This window comes from Ochotona princeps, chromosome 5 (assembly GCF_030435755.1).
Source record: "Ochotona princeps isolate mOchPri1 chromosome 5, mOchPri1.hap1, whole genome shotgun sequence".
NCBI lineage: Eukaryota > Metazoa > Chordata > Mammalia > Lagomorpha > Ochotonidae > Ochotona > Ochotona princeps.
In genome coordinates, this window is record NC_080836.1 from 76,401,306 (window position 1) to 76,419,634 (window position 18,329).

Here is an 18,329-nt window from a genome sequence, read left to right on the forward strand (position 1 = left end):
AAAACTTATTTAGTGTTTCTATTCGGATCTCTCAGATTGCCGTCATCCATACACAGTGCATAATTAAACATGGCTGTCTACTTCAGTAACCTGTGGGGCCAGGTGGCTCCTGAGCATGGGGGTACCTCTTTGTGTAATACTGCCCAGATACTCAGGGAGTTTCCTATCCCTTCGGTGGCCATTGTGGCACTGTCTATCCTCCGGTTGTCAGAAACGTTTTTGATCAGTTGGAAGTTTTCTGAAAACTGCTTTTGCAGTGATCACCAATGAATATTCTGCAGGCACACAAATAGCACTGGTTTGAAGCATGGCTTGACCATCTTCCCCACAGGTTTATACAATGGCAGTATTGTGGCCCAGAGGCTTAAGCCACTGCTTTTGATGCTGGCATCCATATTAGAGTGCAAGTTTGAATCCAGCTGCTCCACTGCAAATGTGTCTTGGAACACGGCAATACATGGCCCCCAGTGCTTGGGTTCCTGCCACCCATGTGGCAGATAAGGCTAGAGTCTCTGGCTCCTGGCTTTGGCCTGGTCCTGACGAGGACATGAGTTATAGTTGACTTGCTCACTGCCTCTAAATGACAAGGCTGATGTTTGCTTTGTCTTCATTCATAATGGACTGCAGTTCAAGGTACTGAAGTTCAGGAAAGAACCTGAGGAAACAGCTGGATGAAGTTGGAAGGGAGCATGAAGGCTCTCAAATGGTTTTATGGTTCACAGTTCTTAAGCACTACCTGCCCAGAATAACTTCTTAAGGGCACACCAGCTTCTGCATAAGCCTTCAACCAAGAGCTTTCCAACTTGGAGAAGTCTGAGAACCCTCCTAGAGACCCTGGACAAGCTGGGAAAGTGCAAGGATGGCTTAAGGTCCCATGTTCTGTGTCAGAAGCCTGCAGTCAGGGGCTTTTTTTTTTTAAGATTTTAAAATTTTCATTGAAAAATTACAAAGGGAGGAAGAGATAGAAAGGTGAAGATCTTCCATCTGTTGGTTTATGCCCCAAATGGCCACAATGGCCAGAGCTGAGCCAATCTAAAGCCAGGATTCTGGAGCCTGGAGCCTCCTCTAGGTCTCCCACATGAGTACAGGGTCCCAAGGTTTTGTGCCATTCTCCATTGCTTTCCCAGGCCATAAGCAGGGTGCTGGATGAGAAGTGGAGCACTGGAACATGAAGGGATGCTAGTGCTTGCAGGTGGAGGATTAACCAATTGAGTCGTCATGCCAGCTCTCTGTGGCTTTCTTGCTTATGTAGGTTAGCATGACGACATTCCTAAGTCATTGGTCATTATGCACCATGCTCTATAGCTGTCATTCATGAACTCACAGCAAGTGTTGCAAACAGCACTCTTCTCGTCCCTATTTTCCTGATCCGTGGAGGACGGGAGCTGGCCAGGTCTTGGCAGCCAGTGTCATGGGCAGGATTTAATCTGAGGTTGAGTCCAGGCTCATCACCATCTTCTACCTGCCTCCTGTACAGTGAGCCCCGTTCAGCTGTCGCAGCAATGCCGTTGCCTACATCAGGGAGCCCTGCTGAGTCACATGGCATGGCTCACCGAGTCTGGCTCCTTCAAAGGGCCCAGTACATACACTGCTCCCTCGGCTCCTTTGGTCAGAGGTCTGTCTCCCAGGAAACTAGGGGGAAATTGGTCAAGGTATGAACCGCTTGGCTCAACAGAGGAGAAACTCGGGGCCCCTGTCCTGCTGCCGTGAGATTGTTTGCACTGTCCTCAAATGCTGGCCTCTCTCCTTAAATGAGGTACTATGGGAAATGCCATATAACCTAATCTGGACTGCTTGAGTTTAAAAGGGTCCTCTGGGTTGACTTGGTTCTGCTTCAGGTTAGGCCTCTGGTCAGCTGTAGGAACTGGTCCTAAGACCCCGTGGGGGACAGGGATGTATCCCCTAGCACCCTTGTTCCAGACACAACTACTCCTGCCCACCATCAATAAATGCATCCTCCTAAGAGTGCCTCCAACTCCTCCAACCTGTCCTCGACATTTTATGCTTTACATGTTTATCCCACATTCAGTGACATCATCTGCCTTCTCACAGTCTTTTTTAGTTCACCATCACCTCCAGGACATAGTCTGAGCCTTGTGCTGTGGCATGAATCCCTATGGGACATGGGTCCTGGCACCCTTTGCAGCATCACTCCCCATCCCGGCTACCCTGAGGGTAGGAAGCTGCTCCTGCCTGACTGAACCACCTTGACAGTTCATGCCTGCATCTTTGGCAGGAGCTGATTCTTGGGAGCAAGATCCCAGGAAGCCCATCTCCCAAGCTCGGTTCTACCCATCTCCTTCCTCTGTGCCCCTGCTTGGCCCTGCTTCCATCACAGTTCTCTGACCACTGACTGCTGGTGTAGCCACCTCCCAAACAGCAAGCTGTCTCAGAGAAGATGCATGTCCTGTTTTGTTGTTGGTTGTTGTTTTCCTTCCCTGAGTCCACAGCAAAATGAATGGCAGATACGAAAGTACTTGTTGAAGGAACAAACTAGTAATTGGCACTTGTCTTCCTCACCTGTACATGGCTTCCTATTTATTTAAGATTTTACTTTTTTGAGAGTCAGAGCGATAGAGCAGAAGTGAGAGAGAGTTTTCTATACACTGGATCATTCCCCAGTGTCCAGAGGAGCCAGGATTAGGCCAGGCTGAAGCTGGAGCCTAGAGCTGCATCTGGGTCTCCCATGTGGGTGGCAGGGGCTCAAGTACTTGAGCCATCTTGGGATCCCCAGGCACATTAGTAGGGAGCTGTATCAGAGGCAGAGCACCTAGGACTAATTGGGACTCTGACATGGGATGCTGGTGCTGCAGGTAGCATCTTAATCTTCGGCATGACAGTGCCAACCTCAGCCTTCTGTTTTCACCTAGGTTGCAGCTACATTCTTCTACTTCCTGACAAGCATGGATTTACCCAGCTGTCTTTACAAAATTAGGGATCAACTGGACAGTTATGAGCTGGCATCCCTAAAGTTTCTGAGCCTGGATTATATCCCACAAAGGAAGCTTGAACCCATCCAGGATACCCTGATGTTCTTCCAAAGGCTCCAGGAGAACAAAATGTTGGAGGAGGGCAATCTGTCATTCCTGAAGGAGCTGCTGTTCCGAATTCACAGACTGGACCTGCTGAACTCTTTGTTGGCCACGAGCAAAAAGGAGATGGAGGAAGAGCTGAAGATCCCTGGAAGGGCCCAAATTTCTGCCTACAGGTGGGTGCACCGAACTCTGAAGCCTGAGTGGGCACATCCTGCGGGCAAGGCAGACCTGAGGTTGTCTGTACAGATTCCCAACAGGGAGGGATTAAGAAATTTAGAGTCTTATGTACAACTCAACAAAAATGTGCTAAAATCAGAAAACAGAATTGATTTTTCAAAGCAAAACATTACCCATAGACGTATTAAATCTAGCATTTCTCCCATGTCCTGGACTCTCTGTCTCGGTCTGTCACTCTGTCTTTCTGATGCTGAGATCAGGTGCTCATTTTTTCCATCTGAATAAAGCTTCCCTATTTCCCACCTGCTTGTGGAGGCCTAGGGAATTTTTCGATGAGTTAAGGCTCCTATTCTCCACTTGCATACTGAAATGAGAAAGTTCTGGAATAAGGTAGATGCTGCCCAGCCTCAGTCTGCAGTGACTGCTTCCTTCCCATGAGCCTGGCTGTCTCCAGATGTCTGAGTGTCTTCAGAAGAATGTCAGGGCTTTGGCTCATCTGGCCTCATTAAGCAACAGCTTCCTGATTTCTAGCCAAGATTAAGAACAGCATCCACTGTCACCTTCTCTATTTGAACATTTCCTGTTTTGAGACACTCCTTGAAGGTCATCTTTAGCTTTCCCTTCAGACAACTTCTACATAATTCTCAGCTGTGGCCCATTTCATCATCCTTGCTCATTTGTCACTAACTATAGCACATGAGATGCAGACAAACCGCTGACATTGCTATACCCGAAAGTCTAGCCAGTAATGTATGTGTGGGTCCCTAATTGCTGGAGACCTGAGGTTCTGCATGTCCCTTGTCAGGTGTCTCCCTGCATGAGACTTGATCAGGTTGGTTTTAAGTGATGAAAGACAGTCTGAGTGGATTCTTTCCCAAGGCTGCAGTGACAAAATTACAACCTGATGGCTCGCAACAGTGGAGAAATATGTCTTGGCAGAGCTCTCTGTAGGCTCCAAGTCAGAGTCCAGAATATCCCTGGGGCCAGCTCCTTTCCGGGGAGTTTGAGGGAGTGTATGTACCTTGTCTCTCCTAGCCTGTATGGATGCTAATTATTCTTGGAGTGCTATGTTTTAGAGATGCATCCATCAATCTCTGCTGACATGTGTCAGCCACTGAATTGGAACCTAGTCCAATTCAGGAGCCATGGCCATGAAATGTTATCTGAAAAGATCTTCTGATAAACGAAGGTCATGGTCACACATCCCAAGTAGATGTGAGTTTCTGGGGGGCGTGGCTTTGGTTTTCTAGAAGTGTGAATGCTATGTTCTAAGGGGTTTATTTCTTAAGGCATGAATTAATTCTGAGATATGACAGCCTCACAACTTGTGACAGCATCCTGGTCTCCTGAAGGTTTCACTTGTTCAGCCCTATGAGCTGGGCTGAGATTGCCAGTGCTAGCGATGGTCTGGACCCTCTTGGTGGAGGGCTTGAATCCCCTTGATGAGCCAGGAGAGCATCTGTCTATTGCAATCTTTAACAAATTGGGTGAGCACGGTGATAAAACCATGCTAGGGTTTGCAAATTATAATTGCTAACACAAAGTAAATGTCTCATAAATCATCCAGGTTTATTACCAGGCAAGGATGATACAAGAAAGTAAGTTTTTTTTTTAATTTATTTATTTTTATTTGAAAAGAAGATTTTACAGAGAAAGAAGAAGAAACACACAGAGAGAAGGTCTTCCATCAGCTGGTTTACTCCACAAATGGCCACATGGCTAGAACTGGGCCTGTCCGAAGCTGGGAGCCTGGAGCTTCTTCTGGATTTCCTGTGTGGGTGTAGGGTTCCAAGGGCTTGGGTCATTCTTCGCTGCTTTCCCAGGTCATAAGAGGGAGCTAGATGGGAAGCGGGGCTGCCAGGATTAGAACCAGCACCCATATGAGATACTGGCAGCACAGGGCAGAGCATTAGCCTGCGCTGCACCAGCCCCACATGCAGGTTTTTAGAATGAGGAAAGTATGGGCCTGGTGTCGTAGCCTAGCAGCTTAAAGTCCTAACCTTGCACACATCGAGATCCTGTATGGGTGCTGGTTCTAATCCCGACAGCCCCGCTTCACATCCAGCTTCCTGCTTGTGGTCTGGGAAAGCAGTGGAGGACAGCTCAAAGCCTTGGGACCCCTGAACTCACGTGAGAGGCCCGAAAGAGGCTCCAGGTTCCTGGCTTTGGATTGGCGCAGCTCAGGCCATTGCAGCCACTTGGGGTGTGAATCATTGGACGGAAGATCTTCCTCTCTGTTTATCTAACTTTTCAATAAAAATAAAATAAAGCTTAAAAAAGAAGAATGAGGAAAGTGAAAGTCCAGAACACCGTGTCGTTAAGCATGGGGGCTTTCAATTAGATCCAATTCTGAATGTGCTTGACATAGATTAGGAAAAAGTAAGGGCCTGTTGCTCACTTGTATGCTGCCAAAGATTGTTTTAAGTATTTACTCATTCAATTCTTAGCATCTGCTTTTGGTGTAGAAACACAGTTATTTCAGATTACAGAGGAGGGCAAGATATGTAGCCTACCTTAGATCATAGCCTGAAAGATGGTGAAGCCAAGGAGTTAACTGCAGAACTCTGGGGCCTTGCACTGAAGCATGCCTATCTTATAGTCCTCCGGGTTCATGTGCCGGAAGCCAGGCATGGGACCAGCTGTCAGAGGACTGGAGCAGGTTTGGAACAGGCAATTACTATCTGAGCATTAGGCTTTGGGTTGCACAAAGGAACCAGAGAGTGAATGCAGCTATGAGGACACACCCAGGCAGTGCTGCATGGGAACCTGCTGGCGGACAGGAAACGAGTTCTGCAAAACCCTGAACAAAGTGGGGGAGGGCAGGGCAGCTGGTCATGTGGAACTTCCAGGCCTTTGGTGCTGGTGAGAGCTGTGGTGTTCACTGTGGATTCTTTGCATTCAAGAACCAAATGTTTGCCCTTGCACTTGGAGGACACTGGCCAAGGTTTTAGTAAGGGAAGAGATTTGGAAAGCGTGATTTCCAAAAGCTGTTGTGTAGAGAAAGACAAAGGAAAAACAAAATCAGTTTAACCAAAATTAACTGAAAGGTAAATCGAGCTTTGTGCCTCAGTGGCATCGGTGGGCATGAGCCAGTGGAATTCTTTCATCATTCTAGCTTTCTCCGTGTTCACGGTTTGGCTTCCTCGCCTGAAGGGCCACTGGCATCAGGTCCTCTGTGACTATACACTGCAAAAGAGAAATGACTTAGGAAACTCTTTCTCAAGTGTATATTTCACCTTACAGGGTCATGCTCTTCCAGATTTCAGAAGATGTAAGTCAAGAGGGATTGAAAATTTTTAAATTTTTTTTGAGAAAAGAGATATCCAAATGCAAACTGGAAGATAACATGGTAAGACCTGGCACCTCCTAAAGGTGGAGTCCTGAGAAACAGTCAGCCTGGGGGGTGGTTCTGAGAGGTACAGGGGCTGTGCTGGACAAAGCAACGTGCATTCTTGCCTAGCCAGCGCAGAAGGCAGGTGGCAGGTATAAACGCTATGGGTGTGGCACCTTTCTACTATGAAGTGCTGAATACCAACTATCTAGGAAGTAAGGCCGAGTCAGAGGCCCGATGGGCAGCTGGTTATGTACACAGCCCAGAGAGGCTTATGTACACAGCCTGGAGTGGGTTATGCACACAGCCCAGACTGAGTTATGCTCACAACCCAGAGTGGGTTATGCATATGGCCAGAATGGGTCACTGGAGGGCAAGGAGGTCAGTGGTGACCAGAGACACTCTCTCTTTGCTGTGGTCCCTCAAAAAATTGGTATTTAGACCTCCATGAGTGCATGTGTGTCTGTGTTTGTATCTCTACGTATGGTATGTAACGGTGTATATATATATATGATTATGTTTGTACCTCTGTATGTGCTGTGTGTATGATATGTACCTGTCTGTATCTCTATGTGTATTTGTGGATATAGAATATATACCAGTATGTGAATCTGTGTGCTTATCTGGGCATGAGTGAAGGTCCGCAGGCTTGTTTATGTCTGGATTTTCTTCTATATGTGTGTGTCCATATAGTATGTATGCACATAAGTGGATCTGCATGTGTTTCTATGTTTGGTGTGTGTGATCTGTGGTTATGCCTCTGTGTCAGTGCATGTCTGTGGGTCCATGTGGTATACAGGTTCGTGTGAGGATCTGCATGCTTGCTTGTGTCTGGGAGTGTGCCTCTGTGTCTGTGTGTGTGAATTCAGGTCTGGTGGTGGATTTGGTCCCAGAAAGCACAACAGGTAGTATGTCAGGCTGGTCATCTGTGTCCACGTAAAGGAGGCATTTGGAGCGCAGGGCCTCATGGGATATGGTTACTTCTCTATTCTTTACTTCTTTTTGGGCTGGAAAATCTAAACTCACTCCCTGGCCAGTCAACTGGCTGCAGGAAACCTGCATCCACTCTCAGGGGTTCGGCTAGGAGGAAGTGGAGTGAGAGATGGTGTCATCTAAGCCCACGATGGCTCAACCGGTCCTCTCCTTTCCCAGAGCTTGCTGGACATCTTTATAGAGATGGAGAAGAGGATGATTCTTGGGGAGAAAAACTTGGACACCCTGAAAAAGATTTGTGACCCAATCGACAAGAACCTGCTGGTGAAAATCCATGACTACGAAGACTCCAGTGGAGGTAGAGATAGCCTGGCTGTTGGGGAAAGCTGAATGGGTTGAGACAACCAGGGCCCTCCTGGCCACAGCTGCCTCTAAGCAGACCTGTGGGGTGGGTTCTGTCTTCTACCAGGGAGAAGAATGACCCCGGAAACTCCAGGCACATATACAAATGGTAAGTCTTGAAGGCAGGTGTCAATCAAGGTTGACTGAGCTCACTAACTCCCTGGCAGCCCCTGAGCCCCTTCCCTTCCACCAGCTTGTCTAATGTCACCGTGAGGGTTTAGTGTCCATTCATTGCTTCTCCACAATCACCATTTCCAGGGCCTCAAGTACAGACCCTGCAGGATCCATGTGGCATGTTTGAAGTCGGTACCCAAGTCAGTAGCAGCGCTGTGCGTTCTTTTTCATCTGTGGCATGTGCTGGCTGTGGGATGCACTGGCTCGCTGGATTGCTGTAATGGTTCAGGGCTTCTTTGTTTAATCTGTTTCTCTCAAGAAAAGTTTTACTTTGTTCTCCAGGTCAAGAGGCCTTGGTCAATTGCGAGTGATTCCTCTCTGTTTTTTTTGTTTTCAACAAGGGCAACTTTATTTTTTTTTTTTTAATTATTTATTATTTAACTTCAGTAATTACATTGTATTATGTGACACAGTTACATAGATACTTGGGTTCTCCCCACCCCTCCCCAAACCCTCCCACCATGGTGGATTCCTCCACCTTATTGCATAACCACAGCTCAAGTTCAAACTTTATTTTTTAAAAATGATTTTATATTGGGCCCGGCGGCGTGGCCTAGCGGCTAAAGTCCTCGCCTTGAACGCCCCGGGATCCCATATGGGCTCCGGTTCTAGTCCAGGCAGCTCCACTTCCCATCCAGCTCGCTGCTTGTGGCCTGGGAAAGCAGTCAAGGACGGCCCAAAAGCTTTGGGACCCTGCACCCACGTGGGAGACCCGGAAGAGGTTCCTGGTTCCCGGCTTCAGATTGGCGCGCACTGGCCCGTTGCGGCTCACTTGGGGAGTGAAACATCGGATGGAAGATCTTCCTCTCTGTCTCTCCTCCTCTCTGTATATCCAGCTTTCTAATAATAATAAAATCTTTATAAAAATGATTTTATTTATTTGAAAGGCAGAGAGAGAGAGAGCTCCCATTCATTGGTTCATTCCCCAAATGGCCATGGCTGAAGCCAAGATCTCACCTAGGTACAGGAGCCAAAACATCTGGATAATCTTCTGCTTCCGTCTACTACACGGGAAGCAGAGGAGCTGGAACTAAAACCAGAGCTCTGAGTTGGGATGTTTGTGTTGCAGGTGGTGGCTTAACCTGCAGCCCCACAATACCCACCCCTGAATAATTGCTTTCTATCTGCTGCAGTTTCCCAGGACTCCCAGATCTTGCCACACACCTGAGCCCCAGCCTCAGCTGCCGGCCACCTCTTGGGGTGCTTCAGCCAAAATTCTTTTCTGGTGCCACAGAAGGACCGTGATTCAATCCTCTGTGCATTTTCCTACCTGGAAAAATCCAGATCCCACAAGGGCTACCTTCAAATTGCTGACCAATCAACTATTTTTGGTGACTATAAGAACCACAAATACTCAGAAGATTATTCTAAATTTAGAAAACTTTTTAAAAACATTTATTTATTTTTATTGGAAAGTCAGAAACACAGAGAGGAGGAGAGACAGAGAGGAAGATCTGTCTGGTGATTCACTCCCCAAGCGGCCACAACACTAGAGCTGAGCCAGTCTGAAGCCAGGAGCCAGGAGCTTCTTCCGGGTCTCCCACGTGGGTGCAGGGGCCCAAAGCTTTTGGGCCGCCCTTGACTGCTTTCCCAGGCCACAAGCAGGGAGCTGGATGGGAAGCGGGGCTGTTGGGATCCTGGTGCGTTCAAGGAGAGGACTTTAGTCACTAGGCTATCACACCTGGCCCTAGAAAAAAATTTTTTTTTTTAAACCAGTAAAACTACCACCATATAAACATTAGGTTTTTGTTGTCTTTTCATCCTGCCTTTTTGGCGTGTGCGCATGCCCTTTGAGTCATTCTTTAAAATTAAGCCTACAGAATGCTCATGTCGTTGTTCTTTCCTTTCCCCTCTATGTGCGTGAGTCGAGGGCTTTTGGAGTGCTTTGAGGAGCAACATTCCGGTCAATCAGTGCTTACCCGCTGAGTTAATGCCAATGCTACAGAATTCAAGCCAATGTTGTTCATGCCAATGCTACAGAATTCAAGCTGGCCACCTGGAGTCATCACAGAGTCACAGCACTGCCTACTTGGTTGTGATTTTTCCCTTTGGTGCTGCTAGTTCAAGCATCTGTCTCTAGAAGCTTGTCTCTGGGGAGTGACCAGAGATTCTCTTTAGATTGGGAATTTTCATTTTAGAAAGTACCTCAGTTGTTTGAGGAGGTTCTGTGGGTTTCTTCACCCAAGTGCTTTTGTTGCCGGGTCTCATGCTAGCTGTGTCTCTTGGTTGCTTGTAGGGGAGCAGACATATGGAATGCTGGCGATGTTGGACTGTCCAAGGGAGCAATACAGCAAGGAACAGGTACATGCAAACCTCTGAGCCTCTTGCCTTTCACACAGCAAATTAGAGTTATTGTATTGGCTAATTGTTTTTGTTTTGTTTTCTTAAACTGCTGGACAGACCAATAAGGGGCAGAAGTTTACTGAACTTAACCTATTGAGAACTGTAAAATAAATGCACAGAAAAAATTAGAATATGACTTGATTTTTAAAAATGTGACACCTTTAGTTTTCAGTAAATTCATTTTGTATTTTAACTCCTGGGATAAGCAAAGGTATTGGGGGTAGTTGGAAGGTGAAGGGGTAGAAGACTCCCACCTAGCCCAGCATCTGGGTGAAGGCCTGGCCAAGAGAGTCTAGCCAGAGCAGAACAAGCAGGAAGTGCTTCTCCCTTGTGGTTAGCTGTGAGCTGCGACTAGTCATGAGCTGGTCATCTGTGCTGTCTCAGGAGCCAGAAGGCCACTTGCCTTTCTAGGCACAGTAACACAATAACTCCTGTGTGTGTGTAAAACCTTCACTGAATGGCTTGGGACTCATTGGCAGGGCTCTCCAATGCACAGTTTTAATATCTTAGAAAATATGCTTGATTTGCAGAGTAAATAATATGCATACTGAAAAGTAAATGATAATCTTAGCATGCACTTCATAAGCAATTGATATTTTAGTCAACATACTAAGATCCTGAAAGTTAGGGGTCCCTTAGGCCAAAGTCTTAAGATTCATGCAAAGGTAGCTGGAATCCTTTACCCACACTTAGGAACTGCTGATTGCCAACTAAATGCTGAGATTCTTTGCACTGAACCGGACCCAGGAAAACAAGTAGGCCCCAGATCCAGCCCTGCCTCGTACTGTTAGGTACTGCAGTCCTAACTCTGTAGCTACAGGAGTCGGTACTTGCCTAGTCAGCCCACTGTCTCTTTTCAGAAGGAGCTAGAGACTTGAGAGCTGGATTGAGCCAAGAGCTCTTAAATCCTTGGGATTACCATGTGGCATGCATGAGAGGCAGGCTCTCAGGTATTAGCCTGGAAGCCCAGATGAGTGGAGTAGACAGCCCAGAGATTCACTAGGGCATGGATGGGCATTCACTCACTCAAATTCATTCATTCAGCTGCTTTTGATAGGGTTCCCCTGAATGAATCAGTCTTGGGCTCTGGCACCAAGGTTATCTGCCTTGAGGAGATGTTTGCATAGTGAAAGAAACAGGAAGGGGAATAGATAATAACACAATACAGGACAATGCTGGTATCAGGGTTCCTCAAAGTTTAGGGGAAACACCATTAAAAGATAAGTTTGTTTAGGTGCCAATAGCTTTTGAAATCCTTATGGATGAAGGGTCTTCTGGAAGCTCCAAGGAAATGCATGTTTTGGAAAGATTACTTTGGGATTTCACAATTTTTTGGCAGTAAGACCAATTTATCTTGTAATTACATCTCCCCCCATAAATGTTATGACATAGCCTCATTTATGTGGAAAGAGTTAAAGAAGCCCAAGTCTGAGAACACTGACTTTGGAACTATGGGGTGGTAGCCTGAGAGGTCCTGGAGAGGGGCCCTCCAAATCGGGCAGAGGTTCCCAGGGCCATTCAGGGGACAGCCTCACTTGTGAGTGAGGCAGGCCTAAGCCTTCTCAGGAAAGTGTCTGTGTACATCCCTTGTGCTTGTTCTGCATTCAGCCTCTGGGTTGGGTTTTTGTTTCCCAGATATCAGGTGAAGTTTACCAAATGAAGAGCAAACCTCGGGGATATTGTTTGATCTTCAACAATCATGACTTTAGCGTGGCACGGAAGAAAATACCCAAACATCGCAACATGAAGGATAGGAAAGGAACAGAAGTTGATGCAGGTACGGTTGGACCCAAAAGGGAGAAGTAAAATGTTTCTAACACCCATTTTCTATACTTGGAATGGAGATAATAAAAACTGTACCAAGCAGGCCAGATTTCTAACGCAATTTGGTTCCAAGGGGTCTCCTGATGAAATGGCCAGGCCCCAGCCAATGGCTATGTTATGACGTTCATCAGTGAACAAACTCACTCATGTGCACAGTGTGTTTAGTCAATTTTTAAATTAATTAGTTGGGGCCATCATGGTTAGTAGGTTAAGCTACTGCCTATTATCCAGTATAGACATTGGTTTGCTTCTACACTTCTGATCCAGCTCCCAACAATAGGTCAGGGAAAGGAAAGGAAGACGGCCCACATGATTGGGTCCCTGTTACCCACATGGGAGACCTGGAAGAAGCTCCTGTCTCCTGGCTTAAGCCTGACTCACTCCTGGACATTGTAGTCATTTGGAGAGTGAAACAACAGATAGAAGACCTCTCTCTGTCCTATAACCCTGCTTTAAAAATGAATAAATAAATCTTTCAAAAACCAAGTAAACTGATTGGTTGGTGAACTTATGAAATGTTAGCCAAGAATTATCAAACATGTGAAGACAAAATTTAATACAATAGGGCTTGGCAGCGTGGCCTAGTGGCTAAGGTCCTCGCCTTGATCCCATATGGCCGCTCCACTTCCTCTCTGTCTCTCCTCCTCTCAGTATATCTGACTTTGTAATAAAAATGGAGTAAATCTTTAAAAAAAAAAAAAAAAAAAAAAAATTTAATACAATAAGAAAAGAATGAACTAGAATATGAAAGAAATAAAGACGATGCCAAACAATAATAAACCTTCAGAAAATCTATATTTAACATTTGCAGAAATTTATTAAAAGATCAGAAACAGCAAGAAAGAATCCTTGAAAATTATGAGCACAAAAATGAAAAATTACAATCTCAGAAAATCAGACAAAAAGACAAGAAAGAATGAAAATAAGAGCAAAGGATAAGGGAATTTGGAAATCACTCAAGGATTTTTCCAATTCTAATGAAGGGAGTTCTCTTCAAAAAGAGAGGACAGAGAAGATGAGGGGACACGGAACTTTCCATGATTTGAATAAAACACAGTCTCCAGACTGAAAAGGTCTATAATTGAGAGTTGAATCAGAGCACATCACATCCTAGGAACATCTAGAGAACAAAAATTAAGACAAATACACAATACCAGGAACCAGATGTTACTGGGTTTTTCAGCAACAACACTGAAAACTAAAGACTAAAGAAATGCCTTCAAGATTATAAGGAAAGGGCTCGGCAGTGTGGCCTAGTGGCTAAGGTCCTTGCCTTGATCCCATATGGCCGCTGGTTCTAATCCCAGCAGCTCCACTTCCTCTCTATCTCTCCTCCTCTCAGTATATCTGACTTTGTAATAAAAATAAAAAAAAAAATAAAAAAAAAAGATTATAAGGAAAAACTGCTTTTAGAAATAAAGTTTTATATCTAGCTAAACTAACAGAAATATGAACATGGAAATGAAGACTCACTCAAGGGCTCAAAATTTTTACTTCTCATGAGCTAAGAGCTCTGCTAAAGTAAAACAAGCTAGTAAGTCAAAAGCAAAGCACTCACAGCTTCAGAAAAGCTATCATAGGAAAGATCTACAGATGCAGGAGAAGAGAAACTCAACACGGCAAAGGAGTGGTCAGTGGAGACCAGAGTGGAAGGATGTGATGTCCAAGGGGTAAGGCTCCCCGGAAAGAGATAAAAATGGGTCACAGACAAGCAATTGACCAAATCTATCAGAATATTTGGAGAAAAAGTAATATTAAGCAATTAGAAAAAACAGGAAATAGAAAAACAATGTATTTTACTAATTCAAAGTTTAATAAGAAAAAATAAAGAAATTAATTGTAAAGGAGTTATTAAGGAATATTATGTATCTATAATTCTAGTATTAAAAATACTACTAAAGGCCCCGGCGCAGTGGCCTAGTGGCTGCAGTCCTTGCCTTGAACATGCCGGGATCCCATATGGGTGCTGGTTCTAATCCTGGAAGCCCTACTTCCCATCCAGCTCCCTGCTTGTGGTGTGGGAAAGCAGTCAAGGACAGCCCAAAGCCTTGGGCCCTGCTCCCACATGGGAAACATGGAAGAAGTTCCTGGCTCCTGGCTTTGGATCAGTGCAGCACTGGCCGTTGCAGTCACTTGGGGAGTGAATCATCAGATGGAAGATCTTCCTCTCTGTCTCTCCTCTCTGTATATCTGACTTTGCAATAAAAATAAATAAATCTTTAAAAAATGTATTACTGTAGATTCAACCTGCTCATCATTCTTAACAAGAACTTAATGCAGAGGTCCAAAATTTATAGCATCTAGATTCATAAAAATGGAAGCTAATATTGGAAATGTAGTTAAAAACTCAAAGTGTTTGCCTTTGGGAAACATGATAGGGGAATAGAGTGTGATGGTGAGAAATAGAGAAGATAGCTGTTTTTGTTTGTTTTGTTTTTTTTTTTTGTAGTAGATCTCTTGATTCTGTTCTTAAAAATATGTTTTCCCCAAGAAACTGTTCAACCCATCTGGACAACAAGTAGCTGGACTCCATGCTTAATATATGTTTGCAAGGAAAGAATCTTGATTGAATTTGAACTGTAATGCTGCATCAAGGTGGAGGAATCCACCAGGGGGGAGGGGAGAGGGAGGGGGAGGGGGATTCCCAAAGCCTATGAAACTGTCATATAATGCTAAATATTAATTAAAAATAAAATTTAAAAAAAAATATGTTTTATTTCTGATAAATATAAAGATTTTGCATAGAATAACCAGGCTGTCCCCTGGTTAAGCATAGAATAAATATTAATGTTTTATTAAAAATCACGTTGCTTTTGGGGCCAGCATTGTGGCACAGTGAGTTAAGCTTCCACTTGCGACACTAGCAGCCCATGTGAGTGTTGGTTTGCATCCTGACTGCTCCACTTCTGCTCCAGCTTCCTGCTAGTGAATGCATCTGGGCAAGTAGCAGAAAACAGCTTGTAGTGCTTGGGCCTCTATACTGACCTGGGAGCTCCAGACACAGTTCCAGGCTCCTGGCTTCAACCTGGCTCAGTCCCAGACATTGAGGCTATTTGGCTGTTTGGGGAGTGAACCAGGGGAAAAGACCTCTCTCTCTCTCTTTCTCTCTCTTTCCCCTCTCTGTAACTCTGCCTTTAAAATAAACAAATCTTTAAAATCTATTTTGCTTTTCCCCTGATAATATGAAACAATCATATACTAAATGAGCTTAGTGGTAAGTCTTAATAATTTAGCCATCTCATAAACTGGTTCAGAAAAGACAACAGGCCAACAATAGCATTCTGCTCTTTCTCATATGCTTCAGAACTGGGAAACGTTTTCAATTGCTTGTGACAGTTGATAGAAGCCTATAGAATCCAGCTACCAAAATAGGAGGCCCTGTTTTATAAGTTCTAATTCAAATTTTATCAACATGGAACTCGTTGCTCTCTGAGCTGAAGTCTGAGAATGACTGTGATGGAATGTAACTTTTCTGACTTTACTTTTCAGAGGCTTTGAATACTACCTTCACAAGACTGCATTTTGAAGTCATACGCTACAATGACTCCACAGCCAAGGAAATCTGTGATGCTCTGAAATACTACCAAAGCATAGACCACATAGGCAGGGACTGCTTCGTCTGCTGTATCCTATCTCACGGAGACAAAGGCATCATCTATGGCACTGATGGACAGGAGGCCTGCATCTATGATCTGACTTCATATTTCACTGGTTCAAAGTGCCCTTCTCTTGCTGGAAAACCCAAAGTATTCTTTATTCAAGCTTGTCAAGGAGATAAGTACCAGAAAGGTGTACCTGTTGCGATAGACTCAGAACAGCAAGAAGCCTATTTAGAAATGGACTCATTGTCTCCAAAAAGATATGTCCCGGACGAAGCTGACTTCCTGTTGGGGATGGCCACTGTGAACAACTATGTCTCCTACCGAAATCTCCTAGAGGGAACCTGGTACATCCAATCTCTTTGCAAGAGCCTGGAAGAAAGATGTCCTCTGTAAGTGTTGCTGACCTAACCCTTCTCTATGTTCTATGACCTGCCTCATCCCCAAAGCCATGATTATAGACCCATATTCAGAGTCCAATAGAATGTGCTTTACGACTGAGATATTAACAGATCAGAGAAGTTTGCAAGACGGGAGATGGGAGATGCCCATTCACTTCCAGATGTCTTAACTGTGAGAGAGAAGACAAGTGTTAGCATCTTTGCTTGCAGATGGAGAAATGGGGATACTTATTTGGTGTTTCCTTTAATCAACACTTCAAAGGAAATAAAGTATCACAGAGCCAGGAAATATGGTCAAATCAGACAGTTCTGTTCCCTGTCTTTAGGCAGAAAAATTACTGAGGTAACCAAACTAATTTAGAAATCTTTCAAGAAGGCTGGAAGCACTTTAATGTTTAACATCCTCTTTTGAAAGTCCTATAATGGCTAACCAGATTCAAACTCTATAGGTTCATTGTGGGAGATAAATAATAGAAACTAGGCAGCTCTTGTGTTTCCACTACACTGGATGCTTTGAAGCCACACATGTAGGAAAATATTCTTTTTTCACTTATTATATCAACACTTCCTTAAGTTAAATTATAGCACCATTCAACACAGTTCAGCCAGATACATACACAGCAAGACACATGAATAGTGAGGAATATTTGGCAGGTTCCTTCTTGCCTTATATTGTGTCAATATAAAAAATAAGAATTTCTCACTGCACATGAAGAGTGCACAATATCATCATTGTGATATTTTCATTTTATAATTCAGATCATGAATCCGACTAGGTCCTAGGGGCTAGCTACAGAGATGGAGGAAGAGCTTGCCCAGCAAAATTATTAAGAAGCCTGGTGACAAAGATGGGTACAGATTTTGGATTTTCAATGGCCTGAAGTTTGATCACATTGCAGATGAATCCATAGAAGCAATTACAAGCAGAGGACAGGGCATGTCAAGCAACATAGCAGATGGAGCAGAGTAAGAAAAGAACCCCACCCAAAAAAAAAACAAAACAAAATCTAATCATGGCCCTTAGACTTCTACTGGTCAACGGGATTTCTGAGTAAACCAGGGTTGAATTACTAAGCTTTGGAGACAACTCACTCCCATGGCAAATGGTGATCTATCTTGCCCCAGCAACGGATAGCTTCAAATGCCTGATGCCCTGAGAAAAGCTAGAGTTATCCCTGAGCAGAGCAAAGGAGATGGGTCAGCAGCTGGGGGTCCTCCAGATGGTCACCGTGTTGTGCTGTGTTTTTCAGAGGTGAAGATATCCTTACCATCCTGACCAAAGTGAACTATCAAGTGAGCATTAAAGATGCTGGGGAGAAGAAGGAGAAGCAGATGCCACAGCCCACATTCACACTAACCAAGAAGCTGCTCTTCCCTCTGGATTGATGACATTCTGACATATCTAACACTAGGCTTATTTATTAGTTACTAAGTTAATACTGTTATGCACTTTTAAAATTAGATGTGAAGTACAGTATTATTTTAAAAACATAAAGTTAAATGTAACAAAGTAATTTTAAAACCCTCTCTTTCTAGCTGTCCATTCATATTCATAGAATAAAATACATTTTTATCTGACTGTTCATTGGAGACTGTTTTGTGTGTGTGTGTGATCCCCGTTCTTTGTTTGTTTTTACATTTCCAAATGACATTTCCCTGTTACAAAACATTTTGACCACAGCCTGTTCTGCTTGAGCTTTCCAAAACTGGCTTGCACCATTGCATTTTTATTTAATTTTAATTTTGATGATGTTTATATGGTTGATCAGGGTGGGAAGGATCAAGGGTTAGGGGAAAGTGGGTAAGACCATTGTTTCCAAAATTTCTTTTTCTTTTTCCTGTATTCGAGGGAAGGGAGGAGATGAGGGGAGAAGCTTCACCCAACTTTCCAACCACCTCAGTGCCCGGGGATGGGGAATGGCCACCTGATATCAACTTAGGGTGTCCAATGTGGAGTATGTTCCTAGAGTTATGCTTAAGTGGTTTTAATAGTTCTGAAATGCTGTCAGTCTCACAGATCCAAGAATGAGGAAATCCTTCCTATGTCCATTGGCTACCATAGTCGACCTTAAAGTCTCCATTTGCCCATATATGTTGCTGTCATCACTTG

At 44.4% G+C, this 18,329-nt stretch overlaps 1 protein-coding gene across 4 annotated transcripts in view; it reads left to right on the top strand.

Moving 5' to 3' along the window:
* CASP8 (caspase 8) overlaps nucleotides 1-17,804 on the top strand; it is an 82,816-nt gene extending 65,012 nt beyond the window's left edge. For 2 of the 4 annotated variants that reach the window (XM_058664842.1, XM_058664841.1), the window contains exons 2-9: nucleotides 2,871-3,208; nucleotides 6,456-6,561; nucleotides 7,696-7,834; nucleotides 7,946-7,987; nucleotides 10,289-10,353; nucleotides 12,031-12,172; nucleotides 15,709-16,210; nucleotides 17,470-17,804. In XM_058664842.1, the coding sequence (XP_058520825.1) occupies nucleotides 2,904-3,208; nucleotides 6,456-6,561; nucleotides 7,696-7,834; nucleotides 7,946-7,987; nucleotides 10,289-10,353; nucleotides 12,031-12,172; nucleotides 15,709-16,210; nucleotides 17,470-17,605 (1,437 nt within the window). In that variant the 5' untranslated portion in view covers nucleotides 2,871-2,903 and the 3' untranslated portion in view covers nucleotides 17,606-17,804. Of the gene's footprint in view, nucleotides 1-2,636; nucleotides 3,209-6,455; nucleotides 6,562-7,695; nucleotides 7,835-7,945; nucleotides 7,988-10,288; nucleotides 10,354-12,030; nucleotides 12,173-15,708; nucleotides 16,211-17,469 lie in introns of those variants that run through there. The other 2 variants (XM_012925733.2, XM_058664843.1) reach the window with 2 other exon arrangements.
* Nucleotides 17,805-18,329: the final 525 nt, after the last annotated feature.